Raw genomic sequence first — 25,612 nt, forward strand, 5'->3', positions numbered from 1 at the left:
AAAAAAAAAAAAGAAGGTATTAAATGTAAGATACAAGATAACACGTCATATTCACCTTATGCATTAATAACGTGACCTCCATCTAGGAGGCACTTGCTGCCTTCATATGGCCGACACAAATATGCAATTATTTTATTCCTCTTACCCAGGGTCTCCCTCTCAGCCCTACCCCATTAGAACATAAGCACCTTGTAGGAAGGTAGTATCACCCTCTTATTCATTATAACTTGCATAGAACTATATGCTGTTTACCTTGAAAAATGTAAAATAACAAAAGTGCAAAATCAATACATAGGTCACAGATGTAATACGTAAATGCTAATGAAAAGCAAGTATGGACATAACAAGAGGTAGAATCAAGTCCAGGTGAAACCACTGAGTAAGATAGGAAAGGTTAGTTCATAGTGAGAAAGGTTCCCACCTACACAAAGATCTAATGCAGGTAGGTCTGAGTGCTTCCTGCAGGGCTGCTCTGGTCTTTCCAAATTCCCTCAGCAGTCGCTTGTCTGAGGAAGTCTTCCTTTCTTTCATATAAGAAACCTGGGTTTCTAGGACCCCAGACTCCAGGCTGACCACTTGCTGTTTAGAATGCTGAGGAAGGGTGCCCACTCCCCCGGGCTTACAGGTTTCCATCAGGAAGTCTACAGTTAGCCTGATCAGTCTTCCTCTGGTGGGTGAGCCTCTCGTCTTCACTGGACCAATGACTGTGTGTCGGGGTGACTGGCTTGTTGTGATGAATCGGAGGAGGACTCAGGAGTCTTCTGTGCTGTCCTCTATATCTGGAGATATAGATTCTAGCGAGGCCAGGACATTTTTCCTTAATAATTCCCTCAAAGTCTAATCCCACACTGCATGTCCTCCGTGGCCCTCAGGGACGCCCGTGATTCCTGGATCTGGCCTCGTACACGGCCCTCCTTTTCTTGTAGCTTTCTGTGTTCCTGTCACCTCCCTGTTCTTGCTCAACTGTCCACTTAGCACAAAGATATTTCCTACAAGTTCTGTGCGGTTTTCTTCAGCCTGATGGGCCTACTCTTAAGGATTTACACTGTGCTTTGTAATTTTTGAATGAATTTTTCATTTACAGAAGTTATGTTTGGATTTTCTTTAAAAGTTCTAGTCAAGGCTCGGCGCCTGTGGCTCAAGCAGCTAAGGCACCAGCCACATACACCTAAGGTGGCAGGTTCGAATCCCCAGCCCGGACCCGCCAAACAACAATGATGGCTGCAACCAAAAAATAGCCAGGCGTTGTGGTGGGCGCCTGTGATCCCAGCTACTTGGGAGGCTGAGGCAGGAGACTTGCTTGAGCCCAGGAGTTGGAGGTTGCTGTGAGCTGTGATGCCACAGCACTCTACCCAGGGGGACAGCGTGAGGCTCTGTCTCAAAAAAAAAAAAAAAAAAAAAAAGTTCTAGTCAAGCCTACTGTCTTGATTACCATTTCCTGACTCTACTGAAGGAACATAGTAACACAGTTGTGTTCTCATCAGAATGTGACTTGTTTCCAAGGGAGAAGGGGGAAGGAAAATTTTCTGGAACCTTGTTTTCAGTCATGGCAGAGATTTTCATGATTTAATCTTAATTTTCTAACACTGACCTCATTAGTAGAGTATGGAAGTTCTGTTTTGTTTTGGTTTTTAACTTTGTTTTATTCTGCTTACTTATTACTCTTTCTTAAGTATCTACATTAAGGATCTGGAGTTTGGAGTCAGACAGACGTGAGCCTTATTAACCATGGAAGTTATTCCATCTTCTTTGAACCTCAGTTAATGAACTATAATATAAAATAATGTATTTCCTTTAGGGGGAGTTGTAATGTTCAAATGCAATCATTTTATTAACTATCCCGCACAGCTTCCACACCCAGAAAGGGCTCAAAACCCAGTAGGTACTATTATTATTTCGGGGGCAGTATAAGTAGATCCGTAAAGTACAGTGCTTCAAAATTAGTGAAGTTTGCGTTTCAGGACCTGTGGCCTTCTGGGTCCTTAAGTGGAGTCTTTTTAAAGAACAAACCCTATTATTAAAAAGGGTGCAGCAGAGAAAGATGGAAGCTTTTCTTGCCTGCTTTGGTGCTTAAAAAAGAGCAATTTTGAAATCAGAAGGCTGCAGGTTCCCCACCCCTATGGCTGTTTTGAAGACTAAATCAGACAATGTGGGTCAAGCATGTAGCTCAGAGCCTGGCACCCAGCAAGCACTTGGGACATCATCATCACATCTATGACCACGACCACTACCCCGATGTTATTATTAGTACCTCTTTCTATGCTTAGTCATAAGCCAGACACAAACGGTTATCTATATAAAGCTCTTCAGATAAGCTACTGAAATATGGCATTACTAGGGAAAACATACATTTTGGCCAAAATTTTCATTTTGTCTCATCTTATCTGTGTTTCCAGTCATCTATCTAAACTGTTAGAGAAAAACAATGCATTCTTTTCCTTATTACAGAGCACATACATGGTATCATGGAGATTTAGATAATTTAGTAAAAAATTAAAACTACAAATAATCTATAACCCATCACAGCCGGATTACAGGTGACAATTAACACTGCTTTGTACTTATATACATTACTCATTTATCTATACATTTCTGTTTTTGCTTTCTATTTGTTAAAGACAAACATTTTAAGACAAAAGTCTTATACATATTGAGCACATTAATCAATTGTTTAATCTTAGACATTCAAGGAAAAAGTTGTTAGGGTGAATCATACCATCTCTTGCTTAGATATAAGTGGCAAATTTAATAGAAATTCTTTGAGTATATTCTCAAATAAAAAGCTCAACCAGAATACAAATAATTTAGAACATTAAATAACTTATTACCTTCCTTTCTATTTTGTGATTTTTGGAGAAACATGAAAATAAGAATAACAAAATAGTAGGATTTGCGGTGCCTATGGCTCAAAGGAGTAGGGTGCTGGCCCCATATGCTGGAGGTGGCGGATTCAAACCCAGCCCCGGACCAAAAAAAAAAAAAAGAGTATCATGGTCACATCGAGGCACTATATAAACACAGCTTAGTACAGCTGATGGCCAGACAACCCTCGCAAGACTCTCATAAGCAGCACACGCCTCAAGATTCATAACTGCCCAGAAGATACTTATGTTCAGCTAACTCTGAAATAAAATATAATTAATGAGAATAGCCCACTGCTTTGATATTCCAAAAGAATACTGTGAAGTCCTTCAAGAATGAGTCATCCAGAGTGGATTTCTTCAACAGTTCTTTTTAAGACTGTACTTTCTAATTATTATTATTTCATTTCTATATTATTCTAACCCACATTTGAGATTTTACTCTTCTGGACAAGACTAAACTTCAGCATTTTCACAGAAAACAAGATTCTCCAGATTCAGTTGGTCAGAGTTTCAATGCAGTTTTCAGAGTATCCCGGCTGCACACCATCTCATATGCTTTTCACAGCCCTTGACATTCTCTAGTGTAGACACTATTATCTGTGAGTTATAACAAAGAAACTGAGAGTCAACTATATTAAATGGCTTTTTATTCCTAAGGCTGCAAAATATTAAAATTGCAGAAACAGAATAGCACTTTCGTATGTGCTATTATTAAAATGAGCAACCTTGGGCAAGTCACTGAACCTCCTCAAAGACCTTTCATCTTTCATTAGTAAAATGCAGGGCTCAGTCCAGACCATCTTCATCCTCTCTTGAAGTGTGATGACTGACTGTATGAGTTAAAATGCTCCAAAGCCAATGCTCTAGATCCTACAAGTGATGCATTAGGAAACTTTATTTTGCAGGGGTGGGTGGAAGGAGTCGTGGGGGGGAAGCTTTGTTTTGTTAGATTAACCTGTTCTTTTGGCTTTACTGATCCCATTTCCTACACATAGTGTTATAGTCTGAATGTTCCATCGAAAACTCTTATGTTGAAACCTAATATTATAGTATAAGGAGATGGTTAGGATCATGAGGGCACAGCCCTCAGGAAGAATCAATGCCCTTCTACAATAGATACAGAGGAGCTCATCCTGCCCCTCCCCCATGAGGACTTAGCTGGACGTCTACCTATAGCATTTTGTTGTGGCCTCCAGAACAAATGAAGACACATGGGAGGGTCTCAAAGGGTGATTCACAATCTGATGAGGGTCTAAGACCCTTTTAGGGAGACTAGGGTGAAAACTGAAGAATAGTGGCCGGTGCCTGTGACTCAAAGGAGTAGGGCACAGCCCCATATGCCGTAAGTGGTGGGTTCAAACTCAGCCCAGCCAAAAAAAACTGCAAAAAACATTTGCAAGAATAAAAATAATAAATGATTTGCCTTGTTCACTGTGTTAACATTCATAAATAATGGTGAATTAAGCTGTAGCCATCTTAGCACCAAGTCAAGCAGCGCTATCAGCTACATTGTTTCCTTATCACCTAGTCATTGCAGAAACAGAAATAAAAAACAAACAACAACACGCAAAAAAATAACAGGTTTAAAGAATGTCCCTGCTGGAGCAGTAAAAGTTATTCGATTAAATAACAATCCTTGAGTGCAAATCTTTTTAAAGGTCTCTGTGACAGGGTGGTGCCTGTGGCTCAAGGAGTAGGGCGCTGGCCCCATATACTGGAGGTGGTGGGTTCAAACCCAGCCCCTGCCAAAAAAAAAAAAAAGTCTGTGTGACAAAATGGGAAGGACACACACAGCACCTCTGCTGCACGTTTAGGCATAACTGACTTCAAACAACAACATATCGGCCGACTGAGTTGTAGGGTGAACTAACTCTTTTTACACGGAACACCATTTTTACTTGAAAGAACAGCTAACTAACAACTATGAATGAAGTAAGACTGTCATTTTAAAGAAAACAAATCATAGCCTTTGTTGTTCATGATGTACTCAAGCTTTCAAGCAAAAATTCAAAGTTTAAACAACCTGTATCCACCTAAATGTATCTGACAGTTTCCTAATATTTAAAAAACTCCTTGATGAGGCCAGTGGTAAAAATCAACAAATGTGATTTTTTAAATATTGTGTAATGAAACGTGTGAACATTTAGTAAGTCAGTGAACCATTATTTTATAAATGATCAAACATTGGTAAGAGACCTATTCAAAGTGCAAATGAGGCCAATGAATTTTAAGATATCAGAATGTGAAAAGTTCATTGCTATGATTTCAGACCAGCGGATGCCAAGGACAAACACAGCTGATGATTTTCTTTCTGCTCATGTTTTTCCCTGTGTCTATAACTCTCTCTCATTAGCTCTATGTCTCGATATTCTACTTGTTATTGAGGGTCTTTTCTATCTGTGTACAGGAGGTGGGAAAAATATGTATTGATTTGTGTTAAATTAAACACAAACATACAACAAGGTAAATCTTTCAGCTCTTACTTCATGACAAAATCAAGTATTTATTGCCAATTTTCCATAAGCTAGTGAGGAATCAGAAGGGCATGGGACGCACCTCCTCCCTGGAGGGCAGACGTGCTTCCCAAGTGCTTCCCACCTAGAAACCTCACACGGTGTACTTGAAACCTGTCAGTTTTGTGTTGTCAGTGTATGATTCACTGCCAGGCTGCAAGTCCACTGAAAATCAGTTGGATAGGTGTCTTAGTCTGTGTGTACTTTTATAATAAATCAGTATGCACTGCATAGGTTAGAAACCTATGAGAAAAATTTATTTCTCACAGTTCTAGAGGCTGGGAAGTTCAAGATCAAGGCAACAGCAGAGTTATCATCCAGTAAGGACCCATTCTTCATGGGGCACAGGCCTGTTTTATAAGGACACTAATCTCACTCCTGAAAGTACCACCTCTTAATATTATAACATCGGGATTAGGTTTCAAATACAAATTTTGGAGGAATACAAGCACGCAGACCTCTACCAACAGGTTCCAGCACGCTGAAGAACGCACTTGCCGCCTAGTCTGTAGTATCAACACGAACATTTTAAAATTACTTGGTTGTTTTTGGTAAAATTTTTGGATTAATTTGAATTCCTTCTTCAAAAAGGATTCATGAAACAACCAAAACCAAACACAATTGTGATGGCAATATATGTGCTTTACACATGAAAGTGTTTAAATATAAAATTATAAGAACTTCAACAATTCACAATTGTAGTGTGTATCTTCAAAACACACTAATTATTCCTATTACAAATTTAAAGAGCAATTTCTGACCCCTTGACCACAGTGAGTGTTTTCTGCTTTGTGACTCTCAAATATCTAATTTATAACACTGTATACAGGAGGCACTAAAAATATTGATTTAAGTTAAATTCTAAGATATACATCCCATATGCCAAATCTAAATGTGTCTGTAAACCTTATCTATTCATATTAGTTTAATATCAAAAAGTAAAATGCACTTTGGTAGGTTTTTTGGATACAAATGTATCTTAAAAACTCTTCTGTTTTATAGTATTAATATTTGAAGTAATGAAGTCACCCTTAGGACGACTGTAGCATCACTGGAGGAAAGAAGAACAAAGGTTATTCTGTTGTAGTTTGCCTTGTCTGACTGTTTTTGGCCTCTGGGATGCTCTGCTTTCTAACGGACATTTTAACTCTTATGGTAAAGCCACCACGCTCAGCTCACATTCTTACTGCTGCAGAAAAGGAACAAAGTAGTACAGTATCCACGTTAAAGGAGGGAACTGGATTAAAACTCGGAAAATGAAACGTTACTACATATTTGAATCTCTAATTTTTCCCTTTAATGAACAGAAGTTAGATGTTCATTTTTTAAATGATTTTTTGAGCTCAATTACAAATAAGCAAGTTATATCAATTAAAGACTAATCTGATAACAGTAATTAATAGTAAAGGCTCCCTTTTCAGAAGCTGCTACTGTTTCAAATTTCTGTCTTCACTGTATAGACACTTTTCAGTTAACTGAAGACTGAATGACATGGGATATGTAATACAGTTATCCTCTCTCCTGCTGAGCCATTCTGAGGACGGTTAGATGAAAACAGGAAAAATCTGCTATTACTTTTCACCCAATTCTGTCACCGCTCTTGTGTTCCACTATGAGATACGCTCATCAGTAGGGTTTGAATCACATGGAAGCATCACTTCAGATTTAATGTAATATTGTGTAACAAAGTAATTCCACCAAAAACATCACATTCTCAGGAATAAACACCCACTATAGCACAACAAAGAATCACTGTGCAGAGATCTCCCTGTGGCCACCTCAGGGCCACTAGGTACCTACCCTAATTTATGGTCTGCACTGTGGCTCCATAACCGTCAAGACCACCCAGGAGAGGACTTTTTTTGACAAATTTCTTTGAATTTTTTGTTTTTCTTTATTTTTAGTCTTTAAGTATGTCAGCACTTTTTAAGAAAATGTACAAAAAGGGAATTCCTCTGTAAAACACCATAAATTGTAGGTTATAGTTAAAATTGTCATATCTAAGGAAAGCCTTACCAAAAATATGGAATGTGTTTTTGCCAGAGTGAAAAGAAACATAGGCATGCGCTGTCCACCTGGCGTCTCACACACCCAGGCACTGTGCGAAGTTAACAGGACCTTTCATGACCCGAGTGTTTTCACGGACTTTCACCCTCATGTGAGCCCGGGAGACTGAAGTCCTTCCTTCTCTGTGAGGTTGTCTGTGAGGCTGCCTAGTTGACGTAACAAAACCTTTTGGACTGGTTCTCCACATTAAAATATTAACATTTTCTCTCCACATAAATCTGAATGTATGTGTGTATTACATGATATACAGACCTGTTTCTTTGGCAATTATTTTATTTTGTGCTTGTACCAAATAACAACTATTGATGCCCTACTTTGGTCTGGACACTGCAGCAGCATTTCTCTCATGCTTAAACTCCAAGTGTCCCATGTGCCTTATCCAAGGACATTTAGCACATGTGCCTCACAGAGACAGCTCAATAAATATCATTAATAATGAAAAACAATGAAGCATTGTAAGAAGCTGCAGTTTCATAATCAAAATAACATTTTAATAAATGACAACAGAAGCGCAGCAGCCTTCTAATTAGCACGGCAGTCATAATTAGACGGGACTGCCCTATCTGTCTCCTTCATCTGCTCTGCCTGGGAAGGAGTGGGGCTACACAGCAAAAGGTCTGGAGGTGCCAGGTCACCACCACCAAGGCCACCTTTCCAGAGGCCCCCACAGAATCCTGCCTGTGGTCCACAGCAGTGACCTTAATTCTGCCTCCTCATACTGCCCTCTCTTCTCTATTTTTCATTTAAAGAATGTTAATTCCTTAATTTTCTTTTACCAATTGAGATATCACATGCCTGTCACTCTTAAAGGCACTGATCAGTGTTGGTGACCTGTGTCTCAGATATCACTACCATTATGAATGAGTCACATGCCCTTTGGATGAAACTTCCAAGGCCCCCAGAGAAAATTTTTTTGGCCTAGTCAATTGCAATGAACTTCACACCCACTCTCAACTAGAAGTTGTTCAGTGTTATAATCTTAAGCTCTAAACTCCACATCTAGAATTCCTCTCCCTTCTTTATAATCCTGGACTTGTCACTTGATACCCCTTGACGAGAACCCCTCTATCACTATACCTTTCTTTTAGTAGTTTCCTGTTCCTTCAGCAAATACTTTTTAAAGTACTAAATATGTGCCGTACTTATCTATGTTTGCAGAAAAAAATAGAGAGCCTCAAATTAGTCTTATGCCTAAAATTCTTTTTAAGAAGTCAAAGGATTTCTGTATAAAGTGAAGATTAACAAAGTGAAAAGGAGAAAAAGATTATAATGCTCTTTTTAAATCCCTTCTGAGTGAACAATAGCTTGGGAAACAAGCCGTGTGGATTTAAGGGTTGGTGAAAGTTGCCGATCATGGATTGCTACCCGTTTACTTAAGGTAAAAATCCTGATTCAATCAACACTTTTTTTCTGTTAAGTGAATTACAGAAACAGAACAGTAGGACATGTTTGTTAACCTCAGTACGTTCAAAGAAACAAAAATGTGAACGCCATCAGATTATAACTGTTTCCAATAAAATGCCTTCACGTCTATAATTCGAACACTGGAGTAGGAAGATGGGTGCTCCTGACCATAGTGATTAGGGAGGTCATCAAAAAAGGCATTAGGTTTTAATTTATCAGAACTTATTCAGAACAAATACTGCTTTATGTGCCACAGGGAGCAAGGGAGAAAAGGAAGGGGAAGGCACATTCCTCAACTGTGCTAGAAATGCTCTCGGGACACTGACAGGACTAAGGGTTTCTTTTCAGTGGCTGATAGAACTCAGCAATGCAGCCGTGGAAACTGCAGCAATACACTCTCAGGCTTTTACATTTTATTGCTAATATAAATGAATACTGAGGAAATAACTGGCTTAAATTTGTGTACTTACTCAAAAATTCTCTTGAATTAATTATAATCTAAGGCAAAGAATTGTTCTCCCAGTAACTATATAGCTGGGTCCTCTACAACTATTTGTTCATTATATAACGACGCCATGCACCATTTCGGAACTTTTAGAGAAAGCCCACTAATTCTTTTACCTATACACATTTTCCATTTTTTATTAATACACCAAAATAAATTAATGAGGTAATGTTCCCTCACTTCCCTTCAACTCCTAGTAAATACACAGAACCCTTTAAGATGATAAAGATTTTTATTAGAAATGACTTTCCCAACACATAATCCTTCAGTTTCTCACTAATGACTCTATGGGGGAGAAATAAACTATAAGAAAGACGATGACTGTGCTCGATGGAGAAACTTAATCCCTGGCCTAAAAACACTTCTCCTGGACTTGGGAAAGTAGGGTGAGGGACTGAGGAGCATCAGTGCCGTGTGGAGTATAAGATGCAAAAAGGCCTGGAACGTCAGTGCTCAGCACTGCGGTTTCCCATAAGATGCAGAAAGGCCTGGAACGTCCGTGCTCAGCACTACGGTTTCCCGTAAGATGCAGAAAGGCCTGGAACATCCGTGCTCAGCACTGCGGTTTCATTGTACCCATGAACTCACCCAACCACTATGGCTGAGGGTACAGAGTCCCAGACTGGGGTCAGCTGAAAGGCACGGAACACAAATGCCACACTTGGTCTCCAGCACAGATGTGGAGAGGAGGCAGTCACCTGCACCTCAGTACACGAGGACCAGGTTGAAAGAGAATCACATGGGCATGTGTGGGGACTTCCTATTCAGTTCCAATGATAAGTTCCTCAATGAAGAATAAATAAACGAATAGGAAACACCCAATTAAATGAACAAAAAACACAGATCCCACAAGCAACACTGAGGAACACAAGAAAAGGAACAGTGTCCTAAATGCCAGGGAGAACAGCAAGAAGCCCGAGTAAACAGCGAGAAGACAGCTTGACACAAGGGGCAGGAGAGAATCCAGGTCCCGATGAGAAGTGGACAGACAACACAAGACAGGGCCACTGAACTACAGAACGCGTGTGTGCAGAGAAGGTGTGAAATGAAAACAGAGTGTGGTAAAATGAGGGAAGAATTTTAAAAGAACTAAAATTCCAATATGAAAAATGAAACTGGAAATAATAAACTGAAGAATCAACATTACAGACAATAGAGTAAATAATGAAAAACTTTGAGAAATTCCCTTGATATATAATAGGAAAACACAAAGAATGAAAATGATGAGAGCAGATGATAAATATTAATGGAGCTCCATAAACCATAATGACTGCTCTTTCAAGGACCTAAGTTTTTACAAATGCTTCCTTAAATGGAGAAAGAGAAAATGCAACGAGGATGCGGATTTACCGGCTCACTGATTCAACAACAATTCTCAATCAAAATCTTCACAATTTTACTTTTGAACTTGAAAAAATTATTCTCAAAGCCATTCAGAAGTATGAACATGAACACCTAATAAAAAGCAGTTACAGTACTTAGGAATTAAAATATATAATGAAGCTAAAGTAACTACATTAGTGTAGTAGCAGCGTGAGAGTCGGGCAGGCGGGTCAATGAACGGACACTGTGTGTGACTAAGTAACAAGGCAACACCCAGCGGAGGGAGGAGCTTTAATAGACATATCCTGGGAAGCCGAATATTTTTCCACATATATTCTCACTTAATTCCATGTATCAAAATACTTTCCAAATGTATTAAATAAGTAAATATATGTTTCCCTTCTGCTAGACAGTACTTAAAAGTATTAGGTAAATGCATCCCCCCCCCCCCACATACTCATGGACACACACACAGAAGTAAAATCACTGGCTTCATATACAGCAGGAATTGGCAAAGCCTTTCTCTAAAGAGCCAAACAGTAAATACTGAATGCTATGCAGGTCATATGGTCCCTGTTACAACTACTCAACTTGGCTGTTTCAGTGTAAAAGCAGCTATCGACAAGCTATGTTCCAATAAAACTTTATTCACAAAAAGAGGAGGCAGGCCACGTTTGGCCCACAAACCACAGTCCATTCACCCCTGCTATGTGGCTGTAGGTGAATATACTCTTGTTGGTCTCTTTTAAAATACAGGCTCCTTCTTCCTTTCCATTGTCCTCCTTCCTCTTCTCATTGTAGTGCAATCTATTTGTTGAAGAAAATGAGCTGTTTTTCCAGGACAATCCAGGTTTTACCAGTTAAATCCTCCTGGTTAATTTAACACGTTCCTCTATTTCTGTATTGCCTGTGAGTTAGCAATTCTTTCTAGAGCCCTCAGGTTTGATTGGGGACAAGACTACTCCAGAGGTCACACTACATTTTACTGGACATCTGATTTCAAAGCTCATGCTCTTTGCCACATGATTTAGTTTACCCTTGGGGACTTCTCTTAAAAGTTCTACCCTGTAAGTGAGAAAATACCCTAACTTTCCCTTCATCTTTGTTTCCAGTTGAGCTCACAGATGGAGTTTTTCTTAGTAAGCAGCAGTTTGAAAATGGCATGCACTCATGGGAAAATTTTTAGGCCGACAGTGTATTCTAGGGGGATTTTAATCCTTTCTTCATTCATAACTTATAATTATCTGATTCACAAACAGTGGTAAGAGCGAAAACTGTACAAATTTGATCCAGTAAGGCTCATTACTAGGAATTTCTCTTAAGGTCTCATGAAATGAACCAAAATAAAAAGGAAAACCACCTGCTGAGCCTCTATGCTGTCCACCTGAGCACAGTCTGACATGAATTCTAATTCTACTCCCCAATGCACTGACTGCTGTGCTAGGCGTTCCAGATCCTAGATATGATCAAGATACACATAATTTCAGAAAAGAATATGGCTCCTTTCTCAACAGAAATAGGTCATCTGTTTCTGCTCAGAGCTATGATTATTTTTCTCTTTATCTTATTAAAAATGCTTATTTTGTTGCTACATTTTGCCCTCATATAGAAAATTAGTTTACCTTAGAGAAGTATAAGTATGTATAAACTTGTTCCTGATTCTGAATCTTTAATTTGCTTGTTCTATTTTTGTTAATGGGTTGCTTAGCTTTTATTTTACTTAAGGTAAACAGACATCAAAAAGTAAAAATGTATCCTGATATAGGCTGCAAAGTTTTTTGAGTTTTCTCCAACTGATAAGCTTTTCTTCTGATTTTTAAAATCTATTTACACGTCAAATTTTAATCTGTTTTGTGAACACTATAGGTCTCTGAAGTATTTAATATGAATATTCAATATAATACCCTAAATTCAGATATCATTCATCCTTATCAATATTCCAAAAGCACCATTAATAGCTTGGATACTGTACTCAGAAAAATGCTAATTAGATAGGAGTATGAACTGCATATAAGGAAAAACACAATGATTAAAAACTGAGGTTCTATATTAGATAAATATCCTTCTGATATCTAAGGAGACTTTATATTCAATAAAAATATTTGCAAAACCATAGGCAGTGAGTATACACAATATATAAAGTCAAGACACATCAATGTTTTCTCATTTACTTAAGACTTTGTCATTTTAAAATAATTTTTAGAAGTATACAGAGAAAAGTGTATAAACATTTTTTTCATATATAATTTTGTAAAAACTGGTATATTTGAGTATCTATCCTTCTCAGGTACTTTATCCTGTCTTTTTACTCAACATTACATTTTCAAAAGCTATGCATTGTTGACAGATATATAAAAAGACTTTAATTTATTAATTTTAATTGGTACAGAATCTTCCTTTTTGATATACCACATTTAGTCATCTTTTGTAACAGACACTTATGTTACTTCCAAGCTTAGGATATTTATACAGACGCTGAAATGCACATCCTGGGACAGTGTCTCCTGCGACCAGTCTACTCGTGGCATCTTGGAGGACAAGCATCTTTAATTTTGCCAGGAAATAAATTCCATTTGCCTACCTCATCACTAGCATCTGATACTATTGTCAATTTTTTAAAAATACTGCATCAACATAATCGGTATGAAACCTCTTGGTGTTCTGTAACCTGCGTTTCCTTGGCACCCCTGACCTTGAGCTTGATTGATGCTAATTTGCCTTTTGCGTTTCTTCCCCATTTTTTGGCTTTGGACATTTTTTCAACATCTTTAAGTCCATTTTTCTATCGGATTGTTGATCTCTTTTTCTTATTGGTGACAGTCCATCATACCATATGTATATTTTACTTTTAATCTTTGATTTTTCATAAATTTTACATACTTTTAGGGAAATTACCTTAAGATTATTTACCATAATAACTGAAACACACCTTCGTAAAAGATTTTCTTTCTAAGTAGATTCAGCTATAAACAACTCTCCTAGCACCCTGAGGCTGTGGGAACTTGATGGCAAGTGGAAAGGAAGAATAAGCTGCTGGTAGGTCCTGGTTATGCCCCAGGAGAACGCAGAGCAGGCTGAGGACTCACCTGCTTCAGTTCAATAGCGTGTGCTCTGCAGGTAGGCCGGGGACAGAGAATCACCTACACTAGAGAAACTACGACATGGGGTCCCTGAAGATGGTTACACGGGCTATAAAATTCTCTGGATGAGAAAAGAGATGGTCCTGGCTCCCTCTGTGTGAGGAACCCTCCAGAATCTCACTGGGGGAGCCAGGAAGACGTGTGGCATATCTTTTTGTGGAAGACATGAAGAACGAAGATGTGGGAATAACTGTCCAGGACGCTGCGTCTCCCGCTGCTTCATCCCTACCTCTGATGCTCATGCTTTTTGAAATTGTTAGTAAAGATGATATTAAACAAGGTGTTTCCAATCCATGGGATCCAATTTTACAACTGATCGTGAGTGTTTGTTCACAAGTGTTAACAGCTATTATTTTGTCTAAGCTAAGCCTGAACCCCTGCCCTGCCCCCCATTGAATTTCTAAACTATCTAGTATTTTTGTTTGTTTCTGGCTCCTGTGTCTGTCTGATTTTACTTGACAAACCACAAACATCATCTATCTTTCTACTGATTTCAGCTTCTTCTCAAAACACAATCTCTGCCACTTTCCTTCTTATTCTCACCACAAAGCAACTGGGGGTTCTTTACTTTCCTAGAAACTGATGTAGGATGTTCCACTTTAGCTGGAGACTTGAGGAGAAGCTGGTTTGACTTGAGAAAGCAGCACACAGATTGTAAATGGGATAGTGCTATGTTTTATTTGGTTTTAACAGGCCCCAGATTGGGGAGAGTTAGTTAAATGTAAACTAAACATGCATGCCGCGTTTTTCATGTCACCTTCCTAGAATAGGAAAAACATTACTTTGTTAACATTTAAAACTAATATATGAAGATAAACCAGCTCTCAGTAGCATAAACTTTTAGCAATGGCTAATTAGAAGGCTGGTTCTGTAAAAATCACATATCACCAAGATATCTATAGAAATCCATAAACTTATTGATAAAATTCTCATAAAAAATAGAAAGACTACTAAAACCAAGGCTTTTTACAGAGATATTCACCCCATGGATGATCTGTAACCGCTGGTTACTGACTGGCTCTTTCTGGATGAAGAAGAAGTCATTCAAAAAAGGAGATGATCACAAACTTTTCCAACACCAGGTCCCTGTAACATAATCATGGAAAACTTAAAGTCTGTATTTTGATTTTGTTCTCGGTTTAGAATAGGCAGACAGCGCAGGCCTCACAGAGTCACTGTCAGCAGGCTATGGAATCCTTCAGGAAGTACTTTTTCAAAGTTATTTTCAAACTAAAGATAAAAACTAAGGAGATTATGTCATAAGGTGGCAAATACATATTAATCATGATGAGAAACTCTTAATTTATAAAGAAAAGGTCCTAAGCAAGGAAACACAAAATACATGTTTGTCAAGATAGTGAGAATCTTTTATCCTCAGCATCATATCAACAATTTCTTCAAGACCAAAGAAAATTGGGTTCAAATGAACACAGCTGGAGAAAAAGATATCAGGATAAGAGGAGACAGATCTGCCTTCCAAAAATGTGATCCATGGTCACAGTAAGTGGAAAATACATGAATAGAAAATGTATTAAACTTGACAAAAATATATTCTCTAATTTTATTGCTACAAAGTAGGAGGAACAATACACCCACAGTTAAGAGAAGACCAACTAACATGAGATGATGTCAGGGAAATACAAACCCCTGAGACGGTCAGTCAAGCAAGAGATGACTGCACCCTTCGTCTGAGGGACAACCCCTCCTGGGTCCCACAGAGCGGTGCTGAGCTTATTGCGACTAAGGGCAGCTTACTCAACCTCTTTGGTCCTAACCGCCCTCTTTCACAAAATGGGAACAATGCTGAATAACAATGCGGCTCAGAGAATTAAATGACACATAAAATTAATGGCTATTGTAAACGACGCAAAAGGTCTGGAGGAATATGAAATGTTTAGAATAGTGTTTGACAGACAAAACTGCTCAATAAGTGTCCATCGTAATAATTTCTATTGAATCTCCCATTAATTTTAAATAAATAGAATAAAGAGAACTTCTCCTCTGCCTGATACACAAACACACTAGGAACTGATCAGATTCGTATAGAATAAGCATGATATATACACACATACAATCTTTTGACATTAGTCACTATTCAGAAAATTTTGCATCATTAAAAACTAAAGCTATTCTTTGAAAAGTTCTTAGCTACATCCTGGTGTTCATTATATCAACATAGAAACAAAGTGTCTAAAGTGAGTCAAACAGCTAAGTATAAAAGCACAGAGAAAAGTTACACTTTAGCTTCAAACATTCATAGTCTTCAATAAAGATATATTAATGGAGATAAAATTTACAGATAGTGTAGTGCCCAGACTTCAAGTGCACATTTGGATGTGTTTTGACAAGTGGAGACACCCACGTAACCACACATCAATCCCTCATTCTCGTCCACCACCCGACTCAACCACTATTCTGATGTCTTTCACCATCCATTAGTTTTGGTTGCTTGTTTTAGAACTTCACAGAAGTAGAATCATACAATTCATGTTCTTTTGTGTCTGGCTTACTTTGCTCAGTGCTGGGTTTTTAACAAATTTTCATCCATGATGTTGTATCATTGTGCCAATTCATTTTATGATTGAGTAGTATTTCACTGCATATATTTACAACAATTTGACTGTGCTGCCAGTGGAAATGCAGTTTATCTTCAGATACTCTTAAAATTGAAAATGCTATGAACACTCATTACGATTCTTTATGTCCACATAGCTGTGAAACTGCTTTGCCATATGTTTACTGGGTAATTAACTTTCTGAAAAACCGCCAGATTGTTTTACATCCCCACCAGCAATTTATAAGTTTAGTTTGATCCGTAACTCTGCCAGGATGTGGTATTGTTAGCCATTTAATTTTAGTCATTCTTGTATTTGTGTGGCATATTTTCCTGATATTATGCATATTCATGTCCTTGTTAGTCATTCTTATATTTGTGCAGCATATTTTCCTGATATTATGCACATTCATGTCCTTGTTAGTCATTCATGTGTCTTCTTTTATGAAGGGTCTGTTCAAATATTTTGCCCTTTTTTACTGAGCTGTTGATCCATTCTCCCCTAATTGAACTATTTTAAAACAAGCCTCAAATCAATGGGCTCTACAAATGTGGGTCTATTTCAGGATTGTCTGTCTGACAGCTTTCTGGTAAATTCTCTAGGATTTTCTATGTTGACCCTAAACAAAGTTTTGTGCCTTCCTTTAAAAGAGTAGAACAGCATGACTGCAATGGCTCGGCCCTTCAGTACAGTGCTAAACAGATATGAGCAGAGAACGTCCCTGCTTTATCCGCCGTCTTGGGGGGAAACAGTCTTCCATCACGGGGTACATCCACAGGCTTTCTACAGAAACCTTTATCATGTTAAAGTTTTCTTCTCTTCCTACTTTGGTACAGGTTTGAGAAGTCATTTGTAGGTGGCAAATTTTGCCAATTGCCTTTCCACATATACTGAGATCATGTGTGTTTTCTTTATAAATTGTTAATATGGCAACTTGTATTGATTAAGAATTTTAAAACAATTTTGTATTCCTGGGATAAAGCTCACTTGATTATCACTGTTAGTTTTATACAGAATACACATTTTAAGAGATGGTATCTATGCATTACTTTTTGAAGTTGACTTGAAGGCCTGGTTACTGGTCAGTGCCTGGATGGGCTACATATCCATCTCACCTACATTGTGTAACTTTTGGGGAATGGTCAATTTTATTTCCAACAAGATCTCTTAAAATTTGTGTACGTTGTTTGGTACCCCCTTTATTTCTGGATTCCATTTCCTAATATCTAGTAAGGATACTTACTTTTATGTTCATGAGAGATGCTAGTCTAAGTTTTTATATATTTTTCTTGTAATGCCCTTGTCTGGTTTTGACACTGGGGTAACACTGTCCTCATTAAATGAATTAATAATAGTTCCTTACTTCTCTGTTTTCTAAAGAGTTTGTGTAAGAGTAGCATCATTTCTGCTTTAAACATATGAGAGAATTCACTTGGCCCTGTAGTATTTTTTGTGGTGAGGTTTATGATTGTAAATATAATTTATTTGATCAACAGAGAGCAATTTAGGTTTTTCTATTTCTTCCTGAATCAGTTTTGGTAATTGGTATCTTTCAAGGAATGTATATGTATAATATAAGTTATCAGCAAAGATTTTTTTCATGGTTATATTTACATATACATTATTTAATTATTGATATATATAGCTTTCATTTTTCTGTTGAAATCTCCTATTTCCGCCCTTATTATTCCTATTTCATTTAATTTTTTTTAACATGTTTATAATCACTGCTTTGATACATACATGCTAATTCCACTAGCGCTGTCATTTCTGGTTCTATTTCTACTAACTGATTTTCTCCTCCGGTTATGAGTTACACATTCCTGCTTCTTCCTGTCTCCTAACTTCTAGCTGAATACTAGACGTTAATGGTGTGTTGCTGAGTTTCTGTACCATGTTTTCCAGAGGCAGTTGATTCAGTTACAAATCAGAAGATTCTCTCCAGGATTGTTGCATATCTCCGTCCACCTCCACTTCGATGGCTTCAGTGCTTCCTCCACTCATGTCCAAACGCAACGTCTTCCCGTCCACCACAAGCCTCGCTCATGTTTACCTAATTCTTCTTAGAGATGCCATTTTCACATCTCTCTGTTTTTTACATTATCTGTGTGCTCATCCACTTCTGAAATACAGGAGTTACCTCTATTCCTATGTGTGGGGGATTCACTGCATTCAGAGTCCAAAATAAGCGGCCTCCATCTTACCACCCTTACCACCCTGTAACTGTTTTTCCTCCTGCTGTGACTCATAAATTAACAACATGCTATGAATCTCCGAGCCTTAGATGTAATGGACTTTCTGGCCTACCCATCAATAGTTGCTTTGTGAACAGTTACAAAGTGAACATATGTAATTATTACCTGAGTAAAGTAAAAATGCTGGAAGGGCCTAAAACCACATTTTCCATACTTCCCTATTGATAGTCTGAGTATGTTGCAGGCTAAATAAATCCATTCACAAAACACTGACTGTAGTTGAAACTAAGCCATGTGGTGAGGGAAGCAGAACACTGAACATGCGTTTGGCGGCTGAACATCAACACAGAATTCTGTTTTTCTGGACCCCAAGAAGAAGGAGCTTCTTGACTCCATAGGCAGTTTTCTGGTCATCATCAAAGGCAGCCTAATTCTGCTGTGTGGCTGTGAGAGTTATTCACGAAAAGTATAGCCTAGTGTCTCCTTTTTAACCCTCCCCACAATTTCACAGCTATTCATGACTCTTTTCTACTTAAATTGACTACAGTGGTTTCTGTTGTCTATTGTGAAGGATATTGAGTAATAATTTCATTGCCTTTAAACAATACTAACATCTTGAAGGGTTAAGAGGACTGATTGGGGCAATTCATATAAAGCACTTAACACATACACCTGCCAAGAACTAGTTGTTATGCTATTATTGTTATTTTTCTTATTAGTATTCTAAAGTAACTTAATAATCTAAACACCTGGGTCTGAATTATGCCTTTAGCCTGTGTTCTTTCCACAATCTTGCTCAAGTTGTTTAAACACTGCAAGGTTTGATTTTTTTTATTTGAACTAGGCCATTTTACATATATAAACTATAAAAAAAGTATAACTACTTCATGAAGCTATTTTGAAATTAAGTAAGAATATATAAATAAAATTTTCTTTTCTGTACTTATTCTCTACAAAAAAAAATCTAATTGAATCAAACTCATTTTCTACATCACTTCTTCCTGGTGTTAAATGCCAAGACTGCACCCTGTTTCCTCAGAATCCTCAGTGCACCTCTCATTAAATAACATCCCAGTAACAACCCAATGCCTTGCATTCTATTATACACTGGTTATTCAATCCAAATCCATTTTTCAAGGCTTTCCTTTTCCATAAAATATTTGTGGGGACTTGGGACCTACCGTGATCAGTTCCTTGACCTTGGAACTCCTACAAATAGCTCCAAGCATTTTAACACCTTACTCTTTTCCAATTAATCAATGTGGCTTATTTCTCTTTCCTTGAGATCAGTGACAGTGACTTTCTTTTTTAATATCTTACAGAGCTCTTAAGAGAGTCCAGCATTTACTAGTCACTTGAAAAATTGCTGACTGGATGATATACCATAACACACTGGATTTAATTAGACTATATATTTTCAGAATATTCCATTAAATGTAGAGAAATGAAATCTAAGTACTCGATTAAATGCCATACATATTTTTTCTTATTAAACTTCTTTCTCTCTACCAAGACATTTCTATGTGTCTCTGATATCCTTTAATGTGCTTTTTCATTCTACTATAGAGATGTCAAGATTATTAAATGATATAACAAAGTGAACATATGTAATAAACCAGCATCGATATTAAAATGTGGAAATAGCTTATGCTCCTTCTATACATTTTCACCAGTGTTGTATGATTAAAGGGCTCAGTGCACTGGTTTTCTATCATGCCTGTTCATTGGAATTGCCTGTTCCATTTCAGCACTACTGACATCTGCCTGCTACCCCAGAAACTCCCACTTAACTGAAATGGCACAGTGCTTGGCAACAGGAGACTTAAAAGTTAGCCAGATGATTCTCCTGAGTAATTAGGGATAAGAACCACTGGTAGGGGCGGTGCCTGTGGCTCAAAGGAGTAGGGCGCCAGCCCCATATGCCAGAGGTGGCGGGTTCAAACCCAGCCCTGGCCAAAAAAAAAAAAAAGAAAACCACTGTTAGACCCACTGTCCATCCAGGATCCTCCACAGGTCACTTTCTGTTCATTTCTTTGTGGTAGGAACATGCTACTTATCTGGAGAACTGCAGGGCTTTCATCTAAGCACTCCTTGGCTGTGACCAACGGCACCTTTATACATATACTCAAGTAAGAACAGTAAGATGGATTCATTTTGAAAACTATTTTCTACACCATCTTTCTGTAATTTCGGTAGGTAGTAATAGCACCCACCTACATTACAGATCAGGTAATAAGTACAATGTCAGCTTGGCAAGAAGTGGGAGAGGAAAGGGAAAGGAAGGAAAGCCTGTCGCCACGTTAGCTAATAACGAGCTACGCCTCCCAGCTGCAGGTACCTGAGTGACAGCTCCCAGACCATCAGCAAAGCTGTTTACTTCTGACAGAAGCAGAGAGATAATGGATTTTCTCAATGACTTGCAGCTTCCCAGGATTACCAGACTATGAGAGACGTAATGCTGCACCTGAAACTAAAGATAAAAATGTGTAAGTTTCTACTTTTTATCAAGTCAACTTGAAATGTGTTTAATGGCCATTTTCTAAGACTTTACTACTGAGCTAAGTGCTGAGGGGAGTACAAAAGGTTTGAACAAAATTCTAGGTCAGGCTCTAGCAAAATTGTAAAAAGGAGGACACATTATAATAATATAGACACTCAAATTCTATATAGCAGTTAATATTTGGAAATGTGGGACACAGTGTGAAAATCAAGTTTTAGCTGAAGTAGCAAAAGATAATACAGATGACAGACCATACGGAATGAAAAGAGGTGATGGTAAAACACGCTCACAGCCCCACCGACTAGACAGACGGATGGAAGGTGTAAAGGGACAGATACCCGCCAAAGGGTGAGAAGATGTGAAGATGTCTTGGGGGGAAATACTGGTGCTCTATGTGTCTCCAGCCACCAGCTGGAGAGAAACGTGTGGGAGCAACTTCCCTATCTGCCATAAAAGGAAGGAACTTTAGAATGATGAAAAAAAAAATGTGGGACGTTCTGAATTTTTTTTAGAGGCAACACAAGTACTAATCAGTAAATAAACTTAAAAGGTCAGTAGGAGATAGTAAAGTACATCCTATAATTATCAGGAGAGAGGCTATCTGATTATTAATTATGTTAAGGTCTATAGAACTAACTTGTAGCTGGAAGCTCATTAAATCTATTTTAAATACAGCTGGGAGTTGGGTGTGGCGGTTCATGCCTGTAATCCTAGCACTCTGGGAGGCTGAAGCAGGTGGATTCCTAGGGCTCAGGAGTTCGAGACCAGCCTGAGCAAGAGCAGGACCCTAGCTCTAAAATAGCAAAATTAGCCAGGCATTACAGTGGGTACCTATATTTCCAGCTGCTTGGGAGGCCAAGGCAGGAGGATCATTTGAGCACAGGAGTTTGAAATTGTTGTGAGCTGGCTGAGGCCACAGCACTCTAGCCTGGCAACAGAGCAAGATTTTGTCTAAAAAAAAAATAATAATAGTACATAAACACAGCTGGGAGAATAAAAGATCCAAGGAGGATCTCAGAACAAAGAAACAGTCATATACTTTGTCATTGTTCTGTAGGAGCTTAAATCATGCTGAGGAGACACTGCTTTCAATATTAAACAATGCTTTGTGCAAGTAGGAATATTTCCTCTGTATCTTTAGGATGAATACATTTGTTGATACTTCTCAAATGGATTTTTAATAATGCACATTAATTTAATTATTTTGTTTGAGAAAGAGCCTCACTATGTTGCCCTCAGTAGAGTACCCTTCCGTCATAGCTCACAGCAACTTCAAACTCTTGGGCTTAAGCAATTCTCTTGCCTCAGCCTCCCAAGTAGCTGGGACTACAGGCACCCACCATAACGCCCAGCTTTTTTTTTTTGGCCGGGGTGAGTTTGAACCCATCACCTCTGGTATATGGGGCTGGTACCTTACTCCTTTGAGGCACAGGCATCGTCCCTGGCTATTATTTTTGTTGCAGTTGTCATTTTTGATTTTAGCTGGCCGGGCTGGGTTTGAAACTGCCAGCCTTGGTGTATGTGGCTGACGCCCTACCCACTTAGCTATAGGCACCACCAATACCCATTAATTTTAAAAGTTAAATAATGACAATAAAAAAGTCAGTGAATTATAGACTTTAAAAGAAATGCCTATTATAAATCTGGATATGCATAACAGTAATAACAGTGTTTTAAAACAACTCATCAACTTGATGCTAAAACACATAGTTATTACCAAAAATCATAGATATCTGTAATTATTTATTAATACTATAATTGGCTAAGATTCACAACCTTAACAACTCCAGTACTACTCATCAGATATCAGCTTTTTAAATTTATACTCATCTAAGCTCTGAAGACTTCTGTTGGGTATTTTCCTGATGCTTTAATTGTGTACCTACCTTCTTCATGTCTAGTCTTTAGGGGATGACTTAAAGTAAACAAAAGCTCACAGTGAAATAAAACAGACTTTAGAGAGAGCAAACCAAACAATGCTGGCAGCGATCGGGTTAGCTTGCAGACCCTCGCAGCCCTGGATCCACTATTTCTTAGTTCATGCCACTAACTTTTTCAGCCTTTTATGGCTCAGTCTCCTCATCTGTAAAATGGTGACTGTGACAGTACCAGCTTCACAGAGTTTTTATGTGTATTAAGTCAGACAGTGAACATGCTTAACATCATGTCAGGCACCTCATAAGGACTCAATTAAGTGAAATGTTATAATTTAGAATGATACTATGAAAATGTTGACGCTTATATACATTTAATTCACTGACACTTGAAAAGTTAAATGCAATAAACAAAATCTATTTTTCTAGAACTAAAATACTAGAAAACACTGCTGAGAAAATTTCATCATAAAGAACTTTTCCATAGTCTATCTATAAACTGTCTCTCAATAAAACTGAAGCTCCCACAAAGACTATATAACCATTCATAGTGTTTAAAATCCTGTGGCTTCTATCCTTCCTCACGTTTTGACACCTGCCCTTTTATAAATACAAACTATAGTAGAACTTTTTAGAAAGGCTGATGTGTAGGCCAGGACTGACAACGATATTCTCTGTGAGGCTACTGTGGGGAAACCGCGGGAGAGGGCACTAAGGTGCTTCTGACTTTCTGAAGCATCTAGAATGACGTTTCAAACCCTTTCTTCTCCTATTATTCCACAATGAATGTGCATTTATTATACTAACTCAGAACCAACCAACCGAGGAGTGTCCCTTCTGGGAAGGTGACAAAGCAAGAAGGCATAAACCCCTCTTCCTACAAAGGCAACGAGCACGTCATGAAACTGAAATAACCAGAACATTCGGAACCCTCAACCATAGTGTAGACATACACCTTGCTTGTCAGTAAGAGTGACCACCGTAGGCAAGCAATTAATAGGCTGAAATATCCAGGCACGGACCACTGGAATTAACCCGTACATTAAGCAAACCAGCGTGAGCGAGGGACCTCGCTACCCTGCCACCCACTGCCCCTCTAGCAAGACAGCAACTCCAATCTGTGCTGCACAACAAAAGCTGTTTTTACAAACATCTTAAAATTTCAGTTCAACTAGAGTGAAAGCAAACACTTCAAATTCAATTGAAAGTAAGTCATAAGAAAATGTTCAAAGGCTCTCATTCAATAAACACACACACACGCCACACACAGGGTCTGTGCAGAAAGTATCCAGTCATGTGATAGAAACAGAGACATTAACTGAACACACAAGGACACCGTGCAGAGGCCACAGCCCCCCTCCCCTTCCACTTGGCACCCTGGGACCCCCCGCTCTCCTAGCATCTCTCCCGCTGGGCAGAACACTCTGTGGAAACCCTTCCTGGAACTGCCATCAGCTGCTCTGTCCTATTGTCCCGAATCTCACTGAAGGTCTGGAATCTCTTCCCTTTCATGTCCCGAATCTCACTGAAGGTCTGGAATCTCTTCCCTTTCAAAGGTGATTTTAGTTCTGAGAAAAGCCAGAAGTCACAGGGCACCAAATCTGGGCTCTAGGGAGGCTGAGTCACCTGGGTGATTTGCGTTTTGCAAAAAAACTTTGCATGGGACTTGACCACGGTGGACAGCTTGTGGGGATCACGCGGCCAATCACCAGCTGGCCCCAGCTGTGGCCTCTCTCAGCTGGGGAGGGGCTGAGGTCGTGCTCCTTGCTCACTGTCTGGCCTGGAGGATCGAACTCATGATGGACAACACCTTCCCTGTCACAGAACACGGTCAATATAATCTTGTTCTTGTGACTTTTGGTGCCTTCTGTAGGAGTGAAGAACCAGGCGTTTGCCTTTGGGACTATGGAGCCTTCATTCTGGTTCACAGCTGAGGACCCACAATTCATCTCCGATTCTGACCTACTTAGGAACTCTGTTCCATAGCAGCAGTCCGAACTAAGTCGTTAGCAAACGCAGGATGTCAGGATACTGCAGAACGTTAGGACACCTCTTCTGCTGTGGTGGCAGAAGCTGTGGAACACCTTTTGCCCTGACATGTTTCATGCCAAGATCTTGCATCAAAATCTCTGACATAGTAGCTTTTGGAATCCCCAGGTGAGGAGGTGCTGACTTCGACTGCCGCCCACACACTGTTCAGCACACTCAGGCGTTCTGCTTGTCGCAGGCCTCCTGGGACCCGCAGACCATTCCAGCAGATTCGCACCATCTGGGACGCCTTTGGGCCTCACTTTCATTACCGCTGCACTCCTTGCATAATCCCCTAAGCCTTCCGAATCATCTGAATCCTTTTTGCAAAGGATTAAAGTAACAACATACATAGCAGAAAAGAAGTTAGACCAGCAACATAATTACTTAAGAGAAACAATAAAATTGTGAGTCTTTGGTCTATCTTCAAAATATTGTGACAAAATATATATTAACTTATAACTGAGAGCCATCAGAACTAACCTCCAAGAAAAAAGAGAGAAGACATTTGTAAGGCATAAGATGGGAGTCAGAGCTCACTGACGGAATCCTAGTAAAGGGGCTTAAAAGGGAAAATAGCAGTAGGAATCTCTTTCTACTTGATATTCTCAAGAGGGAGGGCTATTTCCATTTTATTGTATCTA

At 38.8% G+C, this 25,612-nt stretch overlaps 1 protein-coding gene across 1 annotated transcript in view; it reads right to left on the bottom strand.

Annotated features, from left to right (window-relative positions):
* MEI4 (meiotic double-stranded break formation protein 4) overlaps nt 1–25,612 on the bottom strand; it is a 118,422-nt gene that overhangs the window by 35,373 nt on the left and 57,437 nt on the right. The window contains exon 3 of the mRNA XM_012809516.2: nt 20,905–21,036. Within this exon, the coding sequence (XP_012664970.1) occupies nt 20,905–21,036 (132 nt within the window). The remainder of the gene's footprint in view (nt 1–20,904; nt 21,037–25,612) is intronic.

This window comes from Otolemur garnettii, unplaced genomic scaffold (assembly GCF_000181295.1).
Source record: "Otolemur garnettii isolate 467f Iridium unplaced genomic scaffold, OtoGar3 scaffold00107, whole genome shotgun sequence".
Lineage (NCBI taxonomy): Eukaryota > Metazoa > Chordata > Mammalia > Primates > Galagidae > Otolemur > Otolemur garnettii.